The following is a 20088-nucleotide window of genomic DNA, read 5'->3' on the forward strand; positions in this document are numbered from 1 at the left end:
TTTTTTTAATATAATCAAATAATTAGCACAAACAAGATTAATTGATATGATGTGATCATGGATGAAATGAAATTGGGTTTGTTTCATGGCCTACCAGAGGTGCTTTTGAAAGTAAATAATCACAAATATTGTCTTATAAGTACTAATAAATATCAATGTGTCATCTCAAGCTAAATTTATAAATGTTATGTTGAGCTACAGTATGACTTTAAAAATGTTTTACAGTTAATTTAGCCGTTACTATAGACTTTTGCTCAAGGTCATGACACTACAAGGTCATTTATTAGCAAGGTCATGTAATGCTGTAATATTTCTATGAATATCTTGTTTTCAAACTGATGGCAACTGTTGACGCATCACTTCAAGTCTTTTTTTAATAAAACAAAATGTCCACTAAAATCTAATACTCTAATCTAAACTTAAAAATAAATACAAAATACTGCTTTTATTTATAGATCTGAATCAATATGTTCTTATTTGGGTTAAAATGGTGTTCTTTTTGTCTATTTAATCTCTGTTTAATGTAAGTGTGGGTTAGGCACCGACGTCTGGACACCGAAGTGGAATTAATTGTTGACTTGTAGAAACAGGCATTTATTCACACAACATTTGAAAGGTATAATTAGTTGGAATGTCCAAATAATCCCTCAAAAATGAAAGACTTAAGTGTTGTATTTTGGGCCTGACTAAAATGAAGGAAAACAACAACTTGTGAAAGAATGTTACAAAACAAGATAATAGGACTTGAAGCGCGTGGGTGTGTGGTTTTAGTACTGGACAGTTCGACAAATCTACCGGTATATTTTACGGCATTCACTGGAAAAGTGTCACTTCTCGTTTACAAGTCTAACTTTTTTTTTTTTTTAATTCTATTTTTGTGCTTGAGACGGCTCCGTTTTTTTTGCAAAGTACCTGGAAAATGCCCGTGCTCATATTTTTATCTCTAGTTTGCTTTTCGCTGAAACTGTTTTGGGAAGGTTTCTGCGCGCGGGGAAAACCCCGAGTTGCTAAATTGTCTCTCATTCACACGCGCTTCATTCATTCGAACGTCAGACACGAAAGCGCGCGGACTTCCTGGCCGTTAGCGTGGGCGGGGGTTCCCGCAAGTCTACCCTCAGTGACGTACATGCAGCAAAACAGCCCATATATGGGCATTGCGTCAGCAGGAAAAAGAAGCCAACGTGGGCACGTTTTTGACGTAAACTTAAAGCCTACAGAATGCTACAGAATGAACGACTCGTTTTCTCTCTGTGCTTGAAATGAACAACCCAAACAGTAGAAGAATAGTTTTCAAACGCTTTTACTTAAATATCAAAAATATAAACAAAACAAACAGAAACACATTTAAATGTCACAATATCAATAATAACTTACTGGAATGTTTTCATAGGGCAGCACTTAACAACAAAACCAAAGTTACTCAGGGTTCACTTTAAGCGCTTTCATTGTCCAGTCGAGTACCTTGTCGGGCAAGATGCTTTTGAAAACGACTATAATAACACTATAGTTTTCTACAAGAAAACACTTAAGAAATATACAACGCTCGTATTCAGTGCTGCATTGGACCCTTTTCACAGACATTTAATAAAATATATATATAAAAAACTTTGCAGGACTTGCGATGTTGATCCAGCAAAGTGTTTATGTGTGAAAAGGGTCCCATAGCATTTGCATCAAAACATCACAAACATGATCTGCTCTTCCAGTGTTTCCCATTTGTCAGAGTCTGTGTAATCGCAACAGTTCGTTTTAAAACGACTTGATCTTCGGCGTTAACATCAGCTGGCAGCCGCTGCTCACATGGGTCATGACCTTCTGCTTGAGCTGGGCCACTTGCTCCCTCAACAGGGACGCGGTGCTGGACAGTCCGGCGTTATCAGTCTTTAGGATTTTCACTTTGTCCTCCAGCCTGGAGATGCGCTCCAGCTTCCGTCGCCGGCACTTGGTGGCCGCAAGCCGGTTCCTGAGCCTCTTGCGCTCCGCTTTGATGCGCTCCTGGTCCTCCATGTCGATCGGGGACATGGGAGGAGAGCCGTCGCTGCTCTGCAGGTCGGGAACGGTCTGTGGCTCCTCTTTAAGTCGCTGTTGATGGAGCGCGTGTTGGAAATGATGAGGATGCGTCGCGTTTTGATGGTGGTGATGGTGGTGGTGGTACTGAGGCAAGTAGCTGATGGTGGCTGTCGGGTAGTTGGCTGCAGGAGTGAGGTTAGTGTTGGGATTGCAGCTGTTTAGAGTGGTGTACACGGGGGTGTCCGGTTGCAAGGAGGCGCCGAAGACGGACGAAGCCGCCGAGCAGGACGACAGTCCTCCGGCTCCGATGGACACGTTCGGCGGGGGCATTTGGTTCATTTTGTGGAGCTCGTCCAGCGCTTTCACGAAGCCGTCGGCGAAGCCCTCCTGCTCCTCTGTGATGCTCCGGGCGTACAGATACTGCCCCGGGGTGGGTGATGTGATGACACCGTTACCGTTCTGGATGATGAGTCTCTCGAGCTCCGGAGAGGCGAGTTTCAGCGAGCCCACGTCTCCGGTCGCCGCGGCGTAGAAGTCGCTTTCGGAGCGGAGGGACTTGAGGTTCCGGTAAGGTTCGGCGAAGCCCACGCTCATGTTCTGCTTTAGGAGCTTGTAGTCGTGCAGGGCAGCGTCTGGATGACCATAAGCAGAAAGAAACGAGTCGTCATGATAAAACGGTTGCTCCATTTTTGTTGACATGTGAACAGAAATTACGTCGGACGTTTTTTTTTGAGTTGACTGTACAGTTTAATGTCCGTTAATCTTGTTCTCTCCGTAATATTACATGAGGCAAAAAGATGTCAAAGAAGAGAAAAGAAACGTCCAAAATAGTTTGAACAACTTTTTACTGTACCAAGTCGACAGGTGTTTTCCCTTGACAGCAGATGTCCAAAAAGTGCTTTTTCTGTTCAGTTCCCGGAGTTATTTACAAACAGCAGTACGCGGTGTCGTCGGGCTCCGTGCGCACTCAATCTCTGGAGAAGTGCGCCTCGGAGCCTTTTATACTCCACGTTTCGAGGGCGTGTCTAAGAGAAGCGCGGCCGCTGATTGGATGAGAGTTCGTTCCGCTCCCCGAGCTGTCAGATGGGCGATGACGTTGTTGCCAGGAACCGCTGAGATTGAAAACAACGCTGGAGGCGAGAGTGCAAAACTGAAGGGAGACTTGCGCTCCTATTTTTGTTTCCACAAACAAGACGCAAAAAAACTAGCCGCAATAGTTGCATAGGCACTTTCAAGAAAAAATTTCCCATGGCCAAGAGAAAACAGAAACACTGTTGTGGTCTTGAGAGAGAAAAATAAACAGCTCTCAAACGGTCTTATAAGAATCTTATAAGCAGATTTATATCATTAAAGAAACAGTTTGTCCAAAAATGGAAAACCCCAATTGGTTTCAACCCAATATTGTTCTCTTTAGGAGATTTTAGGTAGACTACATAGCCTACAACAAGTGGAAATTATTTTAAATGTCAAGCTCTAAATATATTCCTTTAATTTACGTGGCACAACTACACTAGCCATTTAAGTAGCCTAAATACAGGATCGTAAAATGGGATTGGATCATTTTAACCCGGGTGAACGTGTCAGGGTCAACCACATCATCCCGGCCCTTGTAAAAAGTCAAGAGGGGCCCATTATAAGGCCCTCGATTGTAAAGCGTGTACTAGCCCTGCTGAAACCAGCCTATAAGTTGGTTTTCAAATGGTCTTTTAGATGGTCTCCCAGTTTGACCATCCTGGTCAGCTAAAAGAAGTGTCTAAAACCCCTATAAAACCAGTCTGGGAGGCCAGCTAAATCCATCCAACCAGCTTAGGCTAGTTTCAGCTGGGGGTTTTGTGTGTGTGTATGAGTAATATAAAATAGGCCTAAAAGTATGAGCAATTCATATACTATATAATGAATTTTTATTTGAGGGCTTATTGACCATTTGTATTTGAGTAATTTTACTCACTGAGTCATATAACATGCAAAACATGAGTAATAATAGGCATTTTTCATTTAAGAGTCCACCGATAGACTATAACATGTTTTAAATGTCTTTAGAGATTCTCACATTAAAGCAAAAGCATAACCATAGCTCTCTATTGATCAGGAATAAACTGGCTCCCACTGATATCTGTCCCATATATGGGCAGGACCACACAGTAGTTCCTCTTTAGTGAAGGACCGGGAAACCTCTCCCATGTGGGCCTGATTCCAGAGGCAACGCCCCCGCACATGGAGAGCTGGAGGAGGGGAGTGCGCTTGAGAAGAGGCAGCACACACACACACACACACACACACACTCACACTCACACACACACACACACACACACACACACACACACACACACACAAACGACTGGGAGATCGAAAGACCAACGTTAATGTGACATCTTAATGCAAACTCTATTTCAATATAGTCAAGGTCTCTCATACTTTATATTATCAGGGCAGGACACAATGCCGCTTCACACCTGCTGTGTGTGTAGACGTTCACACGACCACATGCCAACACCTGTTTTGCACAAAAAGAAAGCCACTACTGTCTCCTCAATATGTTAATAAGTCTGAATCATCACTGGGCTAAATGCCAGGTGCAAACCCATGTTTCGCCATTCGGCAGCAGCGCAGAACCTTTCACACATAAATCTTCAGGTACGCCACACTCAACTTCCTCTCTTGCTGCAGTCCGTCAAATATTACACTATGTTAGTAAACAGACTTTTTTTTTTCTTTTCTACAAATGTTCAGTGAAAAAGGGGGCTTAACCTTTTCGGTTTTTTCAGCATAAGGAGGTCAAACTAAATATAATATGAAATGTTTTTTTTAGGTTCATTTTTTATATTTATGTTTGCAATTTTTACAATCCTGTTACCAAAATCTGAGGTATGACTAAATACAGTTTAACACCCTGATTGTGATTCGTGTGTGTGTGTGTGTGTAAAAAAAATATAAAATAAACTGGAAAATTCATAAAGTTAAGTTACATTTATAGAAATAATAATAAAAACAGAGTTGCAAAATGTTCCACAATTAGGTAAACTAATAAAGTAAGGAGATAGCAAGTTTAAGACAAAATTATGGTTTGGAGTTTTTGATAATATTACAATATAGAAATATATATTTAAGGGTTTATTGACTGTTTGTATTTGAGCATTTGTTAGTATACACACACACACGCACACACACTGTTATGTTTACACAATCTTTATGTTCACCGCGACTGCATTTTACAATTTAAATGTTGTCTATTTAAATATATGTTAACATGTAATTTATTCCTGTGATCAAAGCTGAATTCTCAGCAAATTATCAGTGTCACATGATCCGAAATCACTCTAATATGATGATTTGCTGCTCAAGAAACATATTTCTTACTATATAAACATGCTAAATATATACAAATACTATATATATATACTCATACTTCTCTTGTCCTCTGAATAATTCATCTGAGTGGCAATGATTCACTGACAATGATCTGTGTGGACTTTTACTTGTGTCATCAGTTGAGATCAGGGAGGTCGTTCTTCAACTTAAGGGAGTTCTTCTCACACACACTCTTCAGAAGTCTCACGGTCACAGGTTCAGTTTCCAAGGAATGCACAGACTCATACAAATGCATATCTCACATTTGCATAGTTGCATAGTTTAAATGCGGCGTATACGAGCACAGTTTAGCTAGCTGACATATTGTTTGCATCACAATAAATGATACAGTCATACCATAATAATGAGTAAGTTTTTTTTTTTTTTCATTTCAAAATTATCTTCATGAATGAGCCAGTCATAGTGAAAGTGTGAGGCGAGAGAGAAAAAAAGACAAGTAGAAGATAATACATCCAACCGTAACCATGTGGCTTTCGCCTCACTTCTTTGATATCTTGAAATCAAAATGCTACACAGGAAGTTGGCTTCCTCTCTCTTCATTCATTCACACACACCACAAAGTTCAATTCCTATTCTAGATATCATTATTTTTTAAGAATGTGCAGAATCATAAAGCATAGAAGTCCTTTACAGAATTTATAATAATAAAAAATAAAAATTATCTCTCACTGTATCACTTAATTCAGCGACCATTACTAAAGGTTAAAACCTTTATTTTATATTTTTGCCACACCATTTATTTAGCATCGGTCAAGATACTATTCTTTTAAAGTAACATGTAGGTGGTCATGGGCCATTTTTTTCGATGTTTATTTGCATTTTCCCATCAAGCAGCTTTCGCTATCAATTGATCCCACTCGCATGACGTCAGCCGTCTGTCAGTTTCATCACACCAAGTCCAGATCAAAGTCAATTACACAGAAGAGTTCTTCTGTTTTCTTTGAAGGCAGATACCCATGAGAAGTTGTAAACAGTACTTCCCCTTAAACAAAAAACATTGATAATTCTCATATCATTTCATCACGTTTACTGGAGGTTGTGGCTTAAATACACAATTACATTCACGGCTCATGTAAGCGATTTCCATCGAAGCGTCGTTTTTGTTTTCCGGAGTGTAAAGATAATCCGGGTTGACAGATAGTGGTTTAAGGCAGTGAAGAAGGTACGGCGTGCGGTGAAAGAGAAAAGCTGAAGAAACGAGAGAAAGTGCCTGTGGTCATATCAGTCAAGCTGGTGAACATGGAGCCCGTGGCTCCGCCGAGAGAGGGAACACTTAAATATGTTCACCGACTATTAGCACATCCCTGCTCACTTCCCTGCCAGAGACGGAGAAAGAGTGTTCCCTTGGTGAACGGGAGAATCGTAACGTCTAACTAACTTGGCAGCAAGATTTCCAAACGTCTTTATCAGATGCTTCAAATCTGTTAATAAAACAGCTGCTTTTCACGGTTCATCTGAAGTGGAATAAGAAATTCATGTTGTATTTGTGACAATTTCACTAAATTTCTAATATTTGAACTTCGTGAGTCGTATGGTGGAACCAATGGTTGTTAAAGGTTGTGTAGGTAAGAATTGTCTAAATAACTTTTTTTTTTCAAATTGGCTTAAACTGTCTTTATATACCAATACATAATTAAAATGTAAGTACTTTGATAAAGAGAGTATAAAAATTTAGTGACTATAGTGTATTTAATCTTCAAAAAACACAGCTCATTAATTCCATTCGGGACGAAACAAGTGATTGGCTTGCGCGACTGTCACTCTCCGTCGCTATGACTACCGCCGCTATTATTGGCTCTGCCCACGTGCGCGCAGTCGCGCACCCGTTTTTAGGTGGGAGTGAATGGAATTAATGAGCTGTGTTTATTGAAGATTAAATACACTAGAGTCACTCAGTTTTTTATACTCTCTATTTCAGAGTACTTGCATTTTAATTATGTATTGGTATATAAAGATAGTTTAAACACATTTGAATAAAAGTTTTTTTAGACAATTCTGACCTACCCTACCTTCAAGCTACAAAAAAGGACCAAAAAACAAATCAAAGTATAGTGCCATATCTTATTCAGAAGACTTCAAATATAATGCATGTGTTGCTGGTGATCAGGTGACTTAACTTAAAAAAGTGAGGAAACCCGTTGTCTTCAAATTATTAAGTAATAAACTTTATGCGTAATTGAAAAAATTAAGTTATGTGAACCTGACAATTCCACACAACTTAATTTTTTTCAATTACGCATGAAGTTTTTTATATAATTCAGACAATGGGTTTCCTTACTTTTTTTAAATTAAGTCAACTGATCACTTTTTACAGTGAGACCAGGGAATCACCAAGAATTTGAAAACCTGTCTGACAATTTTTGCAAATCTGGCATCACTATTTCTGATAGAAAACACATATTGATGATATATGACCCTGGATCACAAAACCAGTCACAAGTCGCACGGGCAATAGCCAAGAGTCAAAATTATCGATTTTTCTTTAATGCCAAAAAAACATTAGGATATTAAGTAAAGATCATGTTCCTTGAAGATATTTTGTACATTTCCTATCATAAGTATATAAAAAATATTTTTTTTGTGAGTGACTGCAGCACAATCGCAAACATAAATGGACAACTTTAAAGGCGATTTTCTCAATTTTTCCATTTTTTTTGCACCCTCAGATTCCAGATTTTCAAATAGTTGCATCTCGGCCAAATATTGTCCTATCCTAACAAACCGTACATCAATAGAAAGCTTTCAGATTATGTTTACATTCAAAAAAAATTACCCATGTGACTGGTTTTGTGGTCCAGGGTCACATATTATCAGAGAAAATGATTCTCACATTGGTATACGATAATCTTGACACATAAGGATTTATCAGCAATAATTGACTGGGGTATTCCACTTGTAAAAAAGGTCTAACAAGTATGAAGACCCTAAAGAGACATGTAGGGAAAGAAAAAAAATGAGATAGGAGGGAAAACAGATAAAAACTTTAGCGTTTTCCCACAAGAAACTTTGCATTTGCTCGCAAAAACTTTTGCATTCCCTTGCATATATTTTGTATACGCTCGCAAAGAACTTAAAAGGTTTGTGAGAAAACACAATTTTTTAAATTTCAATAAACGTGAAGGACTATAGAAGCTCGCTCAAGTACTGATGAGCTAAACCATTAAGTACATACAAACAGTATTATTTAAATTTAACATGAATACTTAGTAGGCTATTTGATAACCTTGACAGGACACAAAAAAACAGGACTGTTCCCAGAAAACTACTGTGCCGTTGAGCACATCTCTCCCTCATCTTGGGCAAGGTTAGCGTTAGCATCGGCACTGACCCGTGAGAGGCCTGTAGGAGTCATGAGTCAGGTAAGAGTGACTCTTTCTGTCCCCACGGGCAAGGAGAACATCGTACAAGTCCTTCACAAGCACATTAATGGAAGAACAACATCATAAAGAAAGTTTGAGTTAGCTTGAGTCTTGCTAACATATGGCTATTAGCATTTAAAACTCAAGCCCCCCCTATTTCCCCACTCAGCCCTCATTATCCCGCTGTGCCGGGGGTCAGGGCACTGTTGTGTCCGCGGCTAATCGCGCTAATGAACGCTCTGCTAATCAGCGCTCTGTGACTGCGCGGGAACGGTCCCATTGCTGCAGGTGATGCGCGGAGGAGCCTCGTAGCAGTCGGAGACCTTTAGCACAAGGCACGCGGATGTCAGCGGGATGAACGAGATTGGCAGGAAAAGGCCGCGCGACGCTGCACTGCCACTCGAGGGCACGGCAGACAGACAGCGCGCATATGGACGCCAATGAGGAGGGGAAATATTTAGAGAGCACAAGTGAAGCCACTTGACGACATGCCAGATGCCAGTTAAATATGTTCTTCTAACCAACTTTTACAACAGTGGTGTGTTACTGCAAGGCACATTTATTATTATGAGTAAAAATATGTTTTTGCCATTTCAAATATGTTTAAAGATCACTGTTACAAAATAGTCTACTTGAATACTTATAATGTTTGAAGAAGTTAGGGTTTGAACGTTTATAGCGTTGAGGACGATCACTGCGTTTGTGTAAATAAACAATAATAACAAACGAACAAATGCTCAGCCGTGCATGCCAGCTTCTACAGAGGGACAGATTTTGAGTGAATACAACTTAAATTCACGGTTTTTTTTTCTACAATCAAATCAAATCCATTTAGAAGACTTTGAATATTGCATAGGAATCCTATAGACTTATTTTATTTGTTTTTTGGAGCTTGACAGTTACAATCAACTCCTAGCGTGTGTTTGGAGCGACATGAGGGCGAATACATAAAGTTTTCTACTCTCCAAAGAGGGTGGGAAAGTGGAAAAGCTTTTGCAAATTTATGTAGGCTACTCACCCTCATGTACTCACCCTTAAATTTACTCACCCATAATAAATAAATAAGCAAAAGTAAATAGATAATTAAAAAAATACTGACAACTTTTGAGTTCTAAGGCCTAAGATGCATTTTGGTCAATCGGATCGCGGACCCTGGTGTTTTAATCCGTCTCTTTTGTCCACTTTCAACCACTTCTGTCCTGATTTCTTAAAGGCCAGGGTCTATGAAATTAGTCTACAGGTTAAAAAAAAGGGTCTACGGGTAAATGTTTTTTTTTCCTTCATATCTTTCGATCTAATGGAAAAAAAAAGCCTGTTCTCACATAAATGCATCTCTATAGCACGCAGTGTGTTTATTGTGCAATTTATACGCGAAAATTAGTTTATACGTGCATATGATACGCAGTTTTCGCGTGCATTTGATACGCACTTCATTGCGTGTAATACACACTCACCCCACACCGCTAATCCTAAACAAACGTATAATACACACGCATCCCACACCACTACTAAACCTACCAACCCATGCGTATATGCATGTAAAAACTCATTTTCGCGTATAAATTACACGATAAACACACTGCGTGCTATGGAGACGCATTTAGTGTGATCGGGTTGGGACAAAATAAGCTCGGAAATTTACATATGAACATGTCCAGAGACGACAGAAAAAAGATTTTGTTTTGTTTCTACTCTGACAGACACAAGATCACAGTGAGTGTGTGTAAGAAATCAGGAATGGAGAGAGAACATTGTGCTCGGTACGCTTTTCATCTTCAACCCAAACTCGGGTCTCCAGCCGATAAAGTTTAAATCCCGTCTGGCTAGCTCGCTTCCCATAATGTTCACGCATTAGTTCAGTATTCTGAGAGCAGGCGTTTTTTTGTGCTGGTTTAATCACATGAGCGTTTACACTACGAAAGGAAGTGTACCTCTGGAAGTGGTCGAAAGTGGACAAGCTCAAAACGTCTCAGACCCAGTTTCCACCTATATTTCGTTGTCCATTTGTGATCCGAACGACCAAAACGCATCTTAATACCAGGTGTAAACAGGGCCTAAGAAGTGTTCAGGGTGCACACTTATGTTCACGGTGTCACAACTGGATGCAAGTTTAATATTTATATTTGGGAACCAAAGGCATTTAATCTGCAATAGATGTTGGTTCTTTCTTGTGGTTTTTAAGTAATTTATTGAAGACAATCTCAATGAAGGATCTTAAAGAAACTAATTTAAAACTTGAAGAAAAATGTGTCTGTGGTAAATGATCTGAATTGCTGTGCTCCGCCAGAACTTGTCAGGGGTGAATTCCAGAGAGCTGCACTATTTATTGGCTTTGATTCAGAGAATTAGGAAACACTGATCAGGAAATGTTATCTCAGCTCCACCCAATTTGATAAAAATTATGTTCCTTTAAATAAATTCTGCCTGTATTACTCCCTTTTTTTTCTTTTTTTTTAGAGCTCTTATCTACGAACTACTACGGGTCACCAACAGGTCATAAAAAGTGATGTAATTTTCTGATGATATGAGATCAGACGGAGTGTATCAGTGAGTGTTGTTTTGTGAGTAACGTCCCACACACACCCAAACAAATCACATCACACACATGTGAGAGACTATTCATACCATTGTTTGGGTTCCCTTAAACTTCTCCTTCTGTAACCCAAAGACACCTCCAGGCTTGGCTCACGCCAAATGTTGGTAAAGTCTTGTAAGGCCTTCCCCTTCGTAATGACATGAGTTGTGTTTCAGTTGCAGATAAAGGGCTTTTAGCTTCAATTAAGTGATGTCAGACACGAAAAAGGCTGTGATTGTTTTCAGGCAGCATTCCTTCTGAATTATTTCTATGTTAATAGTGTTTGTGTAAAGAGAATTTTCTTGGTGACAGCCATTGTTTGCAACTGACTGCATGGAAATATATTTAGCTCTCTCTGAGGTGATGGTGCTTTCCCTTTGTGGTGTCGGGCTCTCTGTGAAGTTTCACCTAAATGTTGTTTATAACTGAAAATTGTAGGACAGAAATGCACCTTTGTACATATTTTCTTTCCATCCGCATGCATGTTGTTAGCATTAACAGAAGCACATTTGTCTTTATTGAGGGCCACAATGTGCCCTGTTGCATCATACAGTGTTGCAACCAGCGTTTTTCAATAATTCACCCACCCAAAGAGAAAGGGAACAAAAGAGACAAAAAAGGAAAAGAAAAACAGAAATGTGCTCTTCGACCACTCCAATTAGCCATTAGTCTGGGTTTTTTCACTAGCCTTGGAGTGCTTCCTCTTTCTGAAATTAGCAGAAGTGTGTATGTGTGTGTGTGTGTGCATGTGTGTGTGTGTGTTCAAGCACAGCCCTGAATACACACAAGAACACACCTTTAATAAACTGATTTATGCTCTGTCTGTGCAGTATGAGGATGAGAAACCGCAAAGGTTTAATATTTCATTGTTTCATTTCAACATTTGTAAAGGAAGCCAACAACATGCAATGTTTTAGCAGCCCTCGTATGTAGACGGCAAACTACTGAATGAGTTTGACTGTGAACAGCTTCCAAATTGTAGATGAGAGTTGATTGGATCAAGATCAGTGGGCGTTACGAGAATGGAGCCAAGCATTTTAAATGGAGGGGTTAATTCATTAAGACAAATATGTGATGTCAGTTAAAAAGAAAAGCTGTTTTCAGAGCATTCATGTTGATGAAGTAGTAGAAAGACAAACATTATTTATTCTGGAACCTAAAAAAAAATCCTAAACCAGCCTGAGCTGGTTCGCTGGTCTTAATTGATTTGAAGGAAAAATAAATAAATTGCTGCCTTAGATTTTTAAGTACAATCAACTTGGATGTTTAAGTAATTTTAACTTAAATTACATTAAACTTACTTACAAAAATGAGTTGAATCTTGTATAACCTATAAAAAAAGTTGACTTATTTTCATGAGTTCATAACTTACTGACCATATTATTTTTTTGCAGTGTACATTTACTCGACAACGATGTACTAATAACGGAAACGTTTTTCCGTTGCGTTTTGCGTACAGACGACAACATTGTGAAAACGATCCCCGTTCACACGGATCTAAATGGAAAACGACTAATAACGCTGCATTATTCATACCAGGCCAGTAAATGGCGATTTCACTTTGTAGTTTACACGGAGACGATAACAGTATTGTTGTAAAAACCTGCACTTTGACCCCCAGTTTCAAAAGTTTTCATTTTCAGGCCCCCAAAAATCTCGTAGTGTAAATGATCGGCCAAAACACTTAAAAAGTTTTCAGTTTTTAGTTGACAACGGGGTTATGTAAATGGCCCCTTAGGGGGTTTTGTGGTCATTTTCTGCTTGTCACGTTGGGAGACCACCTAAAATGAACTAACTAGGCTGGTTTAAGGATATTTCAGCAGGGTAATGACAAATAGTATAAGAGCAGGAACTGTCATTGTAGAAGTTAAAACGGTTTTAGTTTAATTTCTTCTGTCCTGATGATTTTCAAAACTGAAAACACATCAAAAACAAGCCGCCCTCTGTCACATCTCATGTTATCACTTATCTTCTTCATGTTCTGTGAGTGTGACGCTCAGATGCCCCGGCTTGATTGAGTTATATGGATTTCTGGCCCGGCAGACTCATCAGTCAATATTATAAAACAGTGAAAGCCATTTCCAGAAACTAGTGTCAACTCACTTCCCTGCAGATGGGTTTCAAAGAAGTGTGAGTGTGTATGTGCGAGTGTTTGATGTAGAGAGAGAGAGAGTGAAGTCTGGAGGAAGTGTGGTTGGCCAGTCTTCATGCATTGCACTTAGGTGATGCATGTAAAAAAGGATACAAGCGCACACACAAACATGGGCTAAATATATATTGCATAACGGAAACAACAGAGCATTCATAAATTAGAAGTTGGAGAGTAAACGTGATCTTCATGACCCAATAACACAGTAACCTACTGTTTAGAAAATAATATTAGCATAGTGAAATGGTGTACTTTGCACATAATTCAGTATTTACAACCCACAATTGGTGAAATAGTGGCTCTGGCATTATTATTATTATACATACTTATTTCTTCATTTGATTCTTGGGTCATGCCTATTGGTCTGCTATTTCGAGTCTTAACGGAAACCGTTTTTCCACTCTAATCGTCCTTTAAATTTTGTCCAATTTTCATAAAAATTGGCACAGATGTCAACACCACTAAGGGGTCAAAATTATCACAAAAATTCAGAATGCCTTGGTCTAAAATTATGGTCCTATATATGTTTGGTTGTGCTCAGTTAAACCATACCCAATTTTTCAAGATTCACCAACCAAACTACATGTCTAAAAGTTTATTTTCTCTACTCCTCCTAGAAAGTATGTTCTATTTTCTTATAAATTGGTACAGATGATCTTCAGACCAAGGCTCACAACATTGACCAAAGAGATTTTTAATTTCCAACTCCATTCGCCAATAAATCTCCAAACAAATTCATGGTATTATCATAGTATGTTGACTCAAATGCAAAAACACTTTTGCAAAATAGGCTTTATTTTCTTGAGTCTGAACTCGTCATGTTTCCCCACAATGACAAAACGAAACATGCATAAACAACACATGCATATACTGTACAGTACATATTCACCTTTTCCAGAAAATGATTTCACTGAGAAGCTAATGTGATACAAATAGCATTTAGGCGATCAGTAGCCAGTACTGATCTCATGTGTCACTGCGCTGTGCATCTGCTATTAAAGCAGCCGTTTCCGAGTTGTGTGGTAATAATGGTGTGACCCAGCGGTGTGCTTGCAGATGTTCTAGTCATCTCAGTGTGGTCTGATCACCCAGTTTGTGTTCCAGCAATGCATCTTCCCATAACCTGTCCTACGTGTGGGTGATTCTTGCGAAAACCTGTTAAGATCATGCCCAGGCTCTATTCTAGAAAATGCATAAAGATAATAAAGCCTATTTTTTTGTTCTATTACATTTAATTTATTTGATATCTCATTACAGGTAAACATTTTCTAGCAAAATTCTCACAACTAAAATGTATGGGTGACATTTTACATGAGTTTTGGGGCTGATTTTCATTAGATTCTCATTATTGTATAGCAATTTAAATCAGCAACAAATACTAAAGTGTCCTATAAATACTATACAAATCAAATATTAAATTGCTTATTTTCATCTTGAATGAGAATACGATTTTTTGCATCACTGTAATAAGAACCGGGGCCTGGCAATAAAAAAAAAAAAAAAATGATTAATTTTCTTCAGTCAAAATGCAGTTTAATTTCTTTCATTAGGGGCTTTTATTTGTGGTTAAATATGACCTTAACACTTTCTTGACAGTTTTTGTGAGAATCACTCGATTTTGTGAGATTGCACGTACACACAGACTACCATGTAATCAGATTGGTCTATTTTACTCACCCTGAGAATTTCCAGATATTCTCACTCACACACACACACACACACACACACACACACACACACACACACACACACACACACACACACACACACACACACTGTACTCTCAGTCTATTTGTGAGTATGAACAACAAGAAAAACGCCATGTCACCTGTGGTTATGTGACTGCGTGTGTATGAGTCCGTGTGTGGGTTTTGTCGAGAAACTGAAAGCGCAGTTCTGTGTGTGAACTGGCCTGGTTGCTGCTCTTCCGCGGCTGATGTCTGAAGCCTTGATAAACATCAGGGTGTGAGCATCAAGAGCATCATTCTACAACTTATTATTAATTGATTTCTCAGTAATCCTCTCAGTACTAGATCTTACTCATGAAATGCAAATGTGTGCAAGAACAGCCTCATCTCAAGTGCACATCAAATGCTGCAGTTTACGATAAATTGATGGCAACTGTTATCGAAATCTCAAATTAACAAATATGTTTTATACTGTATTCTCCCAGAAGAACAATTTGGAGGATCTCAGGACTTCTTATGCAAAATTCACTTTTATATATTTTTAACATATTTATGTGTCTGCAGTGTGTGTACACAAATGGTAAATGGACTGCATTCATATAGCGCTTTAACAGACCATTGGCCACCAAAGCACTTTACATATTGCCTCACATTCACCCATTCATTCACCGACGGCGGTGTCAGCCATGCAAGGTGCCATCCAGCTCGTCGGGAGCAGCTGGGGTCAGGTGTCTTGCTCATGGACACCTCGACACTTGGTCAGGTGGAACCAGGGATTGAACCACCAACCTTCCAGTTTGTAGACAACCTACATGAGCCACTGCCGCCCACAACCACCCTATTGTGGTAAAATCTATCCACTTTTCCCCCACAAATCTGAAACAATGTCTCAAAATGAGCCATTCAGGAATGTGATCCAAAGTGACATCACTTTGGAACAGGCCCCGCCCACAAACTGCCGTATTAGCTTAGCTCCTCCCCTCAGTGAGCTCAGCCCGCCATGTTTATCTGCTTTGCAGCGCATTTAATAGCAGCATTCAAGTAAGAAATATATTCTTATTAAAGCTACTAAAGTTATTCAGTCAAGAGCAGAGTGATTTTCTGTTTTCCTTTTGTTTTTTTGGTTCATATTAACAGCATATACAGCAGTAGGTACTGTATTACGCTGCTGTCACTTTAATACACAGATCTAATACACATGTGAGTTCTTTCCAAGCTTTTTGTGAACTTTGTTCACTGTGTTTTTGAAATAACCTTGCGTGTATTTGATTGTTTAAGCGCAATAGGACGTAAAAGAGAACTTAGTTTACGGGACGCGGTCTGACAGCCAGCTTTCTGTGCGCGTTCTTCGGATGTGTGCGCTCAGACAACCATATATCAGAAGTTTAGACTGATATGGCTTTAAAATGCATGCAAATAAAAAACTTTCATGATGACGAAGAACAGCAATGTCACATGAGTGTGACCACGATAGAGATGATAATCAAAACCAAGCAGATGTTTTGGCAGAGGATAAAGGCTCCGCCCACTTCTAGAAAGCAGGATGGGGAGCAGCAGCTCATTTGCATTTAAAGATACATGCATGAAAACAGCAGGTTCTTCCTTTCCCTAAAAATTGGGCATTTACAGCATGGTATAATAAATTATCTGTGGTGTATTTTAAGCTGAAACTTGACCAATCAGTGATCTGCAGTGCTTTCACGTCACATTTTAGTATCGGTACAGCACGCTTGGAACCTCAACAGAGGTTCACTTGTAAAAGAGGTTTTAACCTTAATGTGACTTTCCTAGTTAAATAAAGGTTAAGAAGAAGAGGTGGTACCATTTAAAGCGAGCCGTACCGTACCATGCAGTGGAAAAGCGCCATTATATTACATCTTGTAACATAATGGGGCAGAATATGTCCCCTTTAATGGAGTCTGGTATGTTTTATAAAAATGCTGGTTGGTTTAACCCAAATTTGGGTCAAATATGGACGAACCCAAACGTTGGGTTAACATTTTCAATGTAAAAATTTAACCCAACGGCTGGGTTTTTCCATATGAAGTAGAACATTTTCATTCACCTTGGTCTAAAATTTCTGATGAAAAATGTTTGAGTAAAGAGCTGTAAGATTAATGTGAATAGCTCAGATTTATGAAGATTTTTATGAGAAACTGAGATCTCTTATTTCGGTTGCAGACTTTGGTATCTCATCGAGTCTAAACACAGTTTGAGACATTATTGAGATCTCTTTTGAAACTTCTGAGGGGACTCATGAGAGATGATTATTATTATTATTATTAATTAATATATTTGAGAAACAAAGTAAGAGTCTCAAGGTAAGCAAAAGAAACATCTCAGACATAAAGGATAATTTTATTTTATAGGATTTTTCCTTTGTGGTTAATTGTGTTTTCGAACTCGTATAACCCTCAGAGAGTTATATAAAAGCCAAAAGTGCTGTGTCTCTATTCACACCACAATGATGACTAAATATGTCAATCTCTCATGCATGTTTGTCTGAGGAGCTGCAGAAAGCAGGTGTGGCGCATCAGGGTGTGTGGTGTTTGGTGGTCTCGTGAGAGAGGTGCCAATTCTCAGACTGAGACAGAGAAAGAGAAAAACGCTGTGAGCTTTTAGTCAATCAGACCACAGGACACTCAAAACTGTCCGGCACTCAAACGGTTAAACAGCTCTTTTGGTGTCGTATCGCTCTCCCTGTTCACTTTGTACAGTCAGTTAATTCACCTTATAAGGAAACGGGTCTGCTTTTACAGTAAGAATAAGAAAGACAGCCCAATGTGTGCTCTTGTCTTGTATATACTGGAATTGTTGTTGGTAGTTGCCAGGTTTAGGCTAAGGGTGAGAAAATGTCATGTATTAGTGTGTTTTTACAGTGTGATTGCTTTAGTTTCTCAAATCCAGTGTGCATTTTCTAGTCAAGAAGTCCACAAAATGGCATAATTTATGAATTTATGCATCATTATTATCACCAAATGGAATTGCAGAGTTATTGTTTTACAAACCGGTTTCCCCGCACACTTTTTTTTTGCCAGTGTTATTTTAGTAGTAGCCTATTTATTAATATTTCTCAATTAGGTATTAGTTTTATATTTTCATTTTCCAATTAAAAGTAATTTTAGTATGTGCCTTTTCATTTATTATTCTTATTAATTTTAAATATTTCTATTAAACTTTTAATTTTTATTTCAGCTCTAGTCATTTTGGTACATTAACTTATATCAGTTTTAATTCAATTTTTTAAGTTTTTCATCTAATATTTTTATTTTATTTTATTCCAGCTTTATTTCAATGAATGAAGTTCAAGTTCAAGTTCAAATTTCTTTATTGTCCCCCATGGGGCCAATTTTTGTGCAGCAGTAGTAGAATACAAAACACACACAATACAAACATTTAACAACAGTAAACAATCCATAAATAGTAAGTTTATATGTTATCTAAGGTTCTTTACAGAATTAAAAAGCAAAATTGCTGCAGGTATAAAAGAATGTTTGTATCTATTTGTTCTTGATTTTGGAAGTTTAAAACGTGATCTAGATGGCAACATCTGAAATTCAGGCTGCAAGGGATGCGAACTATCTAGCAAGATAGATTCAACCCTTTTTAGCTTCTGATTCTGATAGAGTTCCTCCAGCCCTTTCTGTTAAGAACCTATGATGCAGCTACTCACCTTAATTAACCTTGAAAGGGAGTTTTTTTGTTTTACACTGATGGACCCATACCAACAGATTAAAGAGAAGGTAACAACTGACTCAACAAACAACCTATAGAACAGTGTCATCAAGGACTTGTCCACATTAAAACCAACCCTTATAAAAAAAGTTTGTTCAAGTGTGCTTTAGTATACTTTTTAGTGCACTTCCCAAAAATATACTTAAAATTGCACTTAAGTATACTTGACTTATACTGACAGAAAGGTCTAAATATATTTGGCCTATACTTGTACTTGATCCTAAAGTACTTAAAAGTATAATTAAGTATTCTGTATACCGTACTGCACTTGGCTTGTGTTTACTCTTGATTGATTAGCCTATTAAATACTATTTTCACATAGTTTTACATACTGTCCTATAAACTTACAGTGTTTGAAAATATTGATTTATAAAGAAAACAGATATGTACCTAAATATGAGTATGTGGATTTGTGTGTGTCACTGGTAGTGTTCAAAGGAATTTACTTCAAACTTAAAGTAGTTAAAGGTGTGTCAAAAAAGTAATACCTTCACGTAAAGTTAACTTAAAGCAAACTCAAAAGTGTACTTCCAGTATAAAACTAATATTTAATGAGAGTGTACTTCAAAGTGTACTTTCATAAACTCAAAAAGTATTTAAAAAAGCTAAAAAAGTATTTAACTTGTATAGTATAGTTGCAGTACAAATTAAAAATGTAGTTGTAAGGTATTTGTGTACTCAATGTTTATACTGTTACACTAAAGTATACTTTAGTTTTATATACTAAAAAGTGGGCCAATTTTGTTCCAATTAGTATTGAAACAGTACATATACTATACTAGTCCATTGATATAAGAATACTTCCTACATGAAGTACTTAAAAATATCCTTGAACTTTACTTAAGTATACTCGAAGTATAGGCCTACTTTTTTTCTTTTTTTTTTGTAAGGGAACTCATTTTACTTCCAGAGTAAAAAAAAGGGGGAAAAAAGGAAAAAGGGAAGGGGGGGGGGGGGGGGGGGTCTAGGAATTTGAGGGTAAGTCATAAAGAAAAGTATGGCGGCTTTCACATTTTTAGGGAATAAGATGAACTTCGCTTTAAGAATAACATGCACTGATGAAAGTTTGATAATATGAACACAAATGAGTTACATTTCGATTTCCTGTTGACTTGAGGTAATATTTGTACACAGCAATAAACATTTTGCTGCTACATTGTCAATGTAACATACCAATTCAAAGAGAAGTGGCAGTGACATAGG

The 20088-nt window shown here is 38.2% G+C and overlaps 1 protein-coding gene across 5 annotated transcripts in view; it reads right to left on the bottom strand.

Moving 5' to 3' along the window:
- LOC307001110 (transcription factor JunB-like) overlaps positions 1-20088 on the bottom strand; it is a 52160-nt gene that overhangs the window by 12949 nt on the left and 19123 nt on the right. For 2 of the 5 annotated variants that reach the window (XM_079617281.1, XM_079617282.1), the window contains one exon: positions 1285-2642. The exons of 1 other annotated variant lie outside the window; for it this stretch is intronic. In XM_079617281.1, the coding sequence (XP_079473407.1) occupies positions 1750-2604 (855 nt within the window). In that variant the 5' untranslated portion in view covers positions 2605-2642 and the 3' untranslated portion in view covers positions 1285-1749. Of the gene's footprint in view, positions 1-1284; positions 3141-20088 lie in introns of those variants that run through there. 2 more of the 5 variants (XM_079617280.1, XM_079617276.1) reach the window with 2 other exon arrangements.

This window comes from Phoxinus phoxinus, assembly GCF_949152265.1.
Source record: "Phoxinus phoxinus genome assembly, chromosome: 6".
NCBI classification, from domain to species: Eukaryota; Metazoa; Chordata; class Actinopteri; order Cypriniformes; family Leuciscidae; genus Phoxinus; species Phoxinus phoxinus.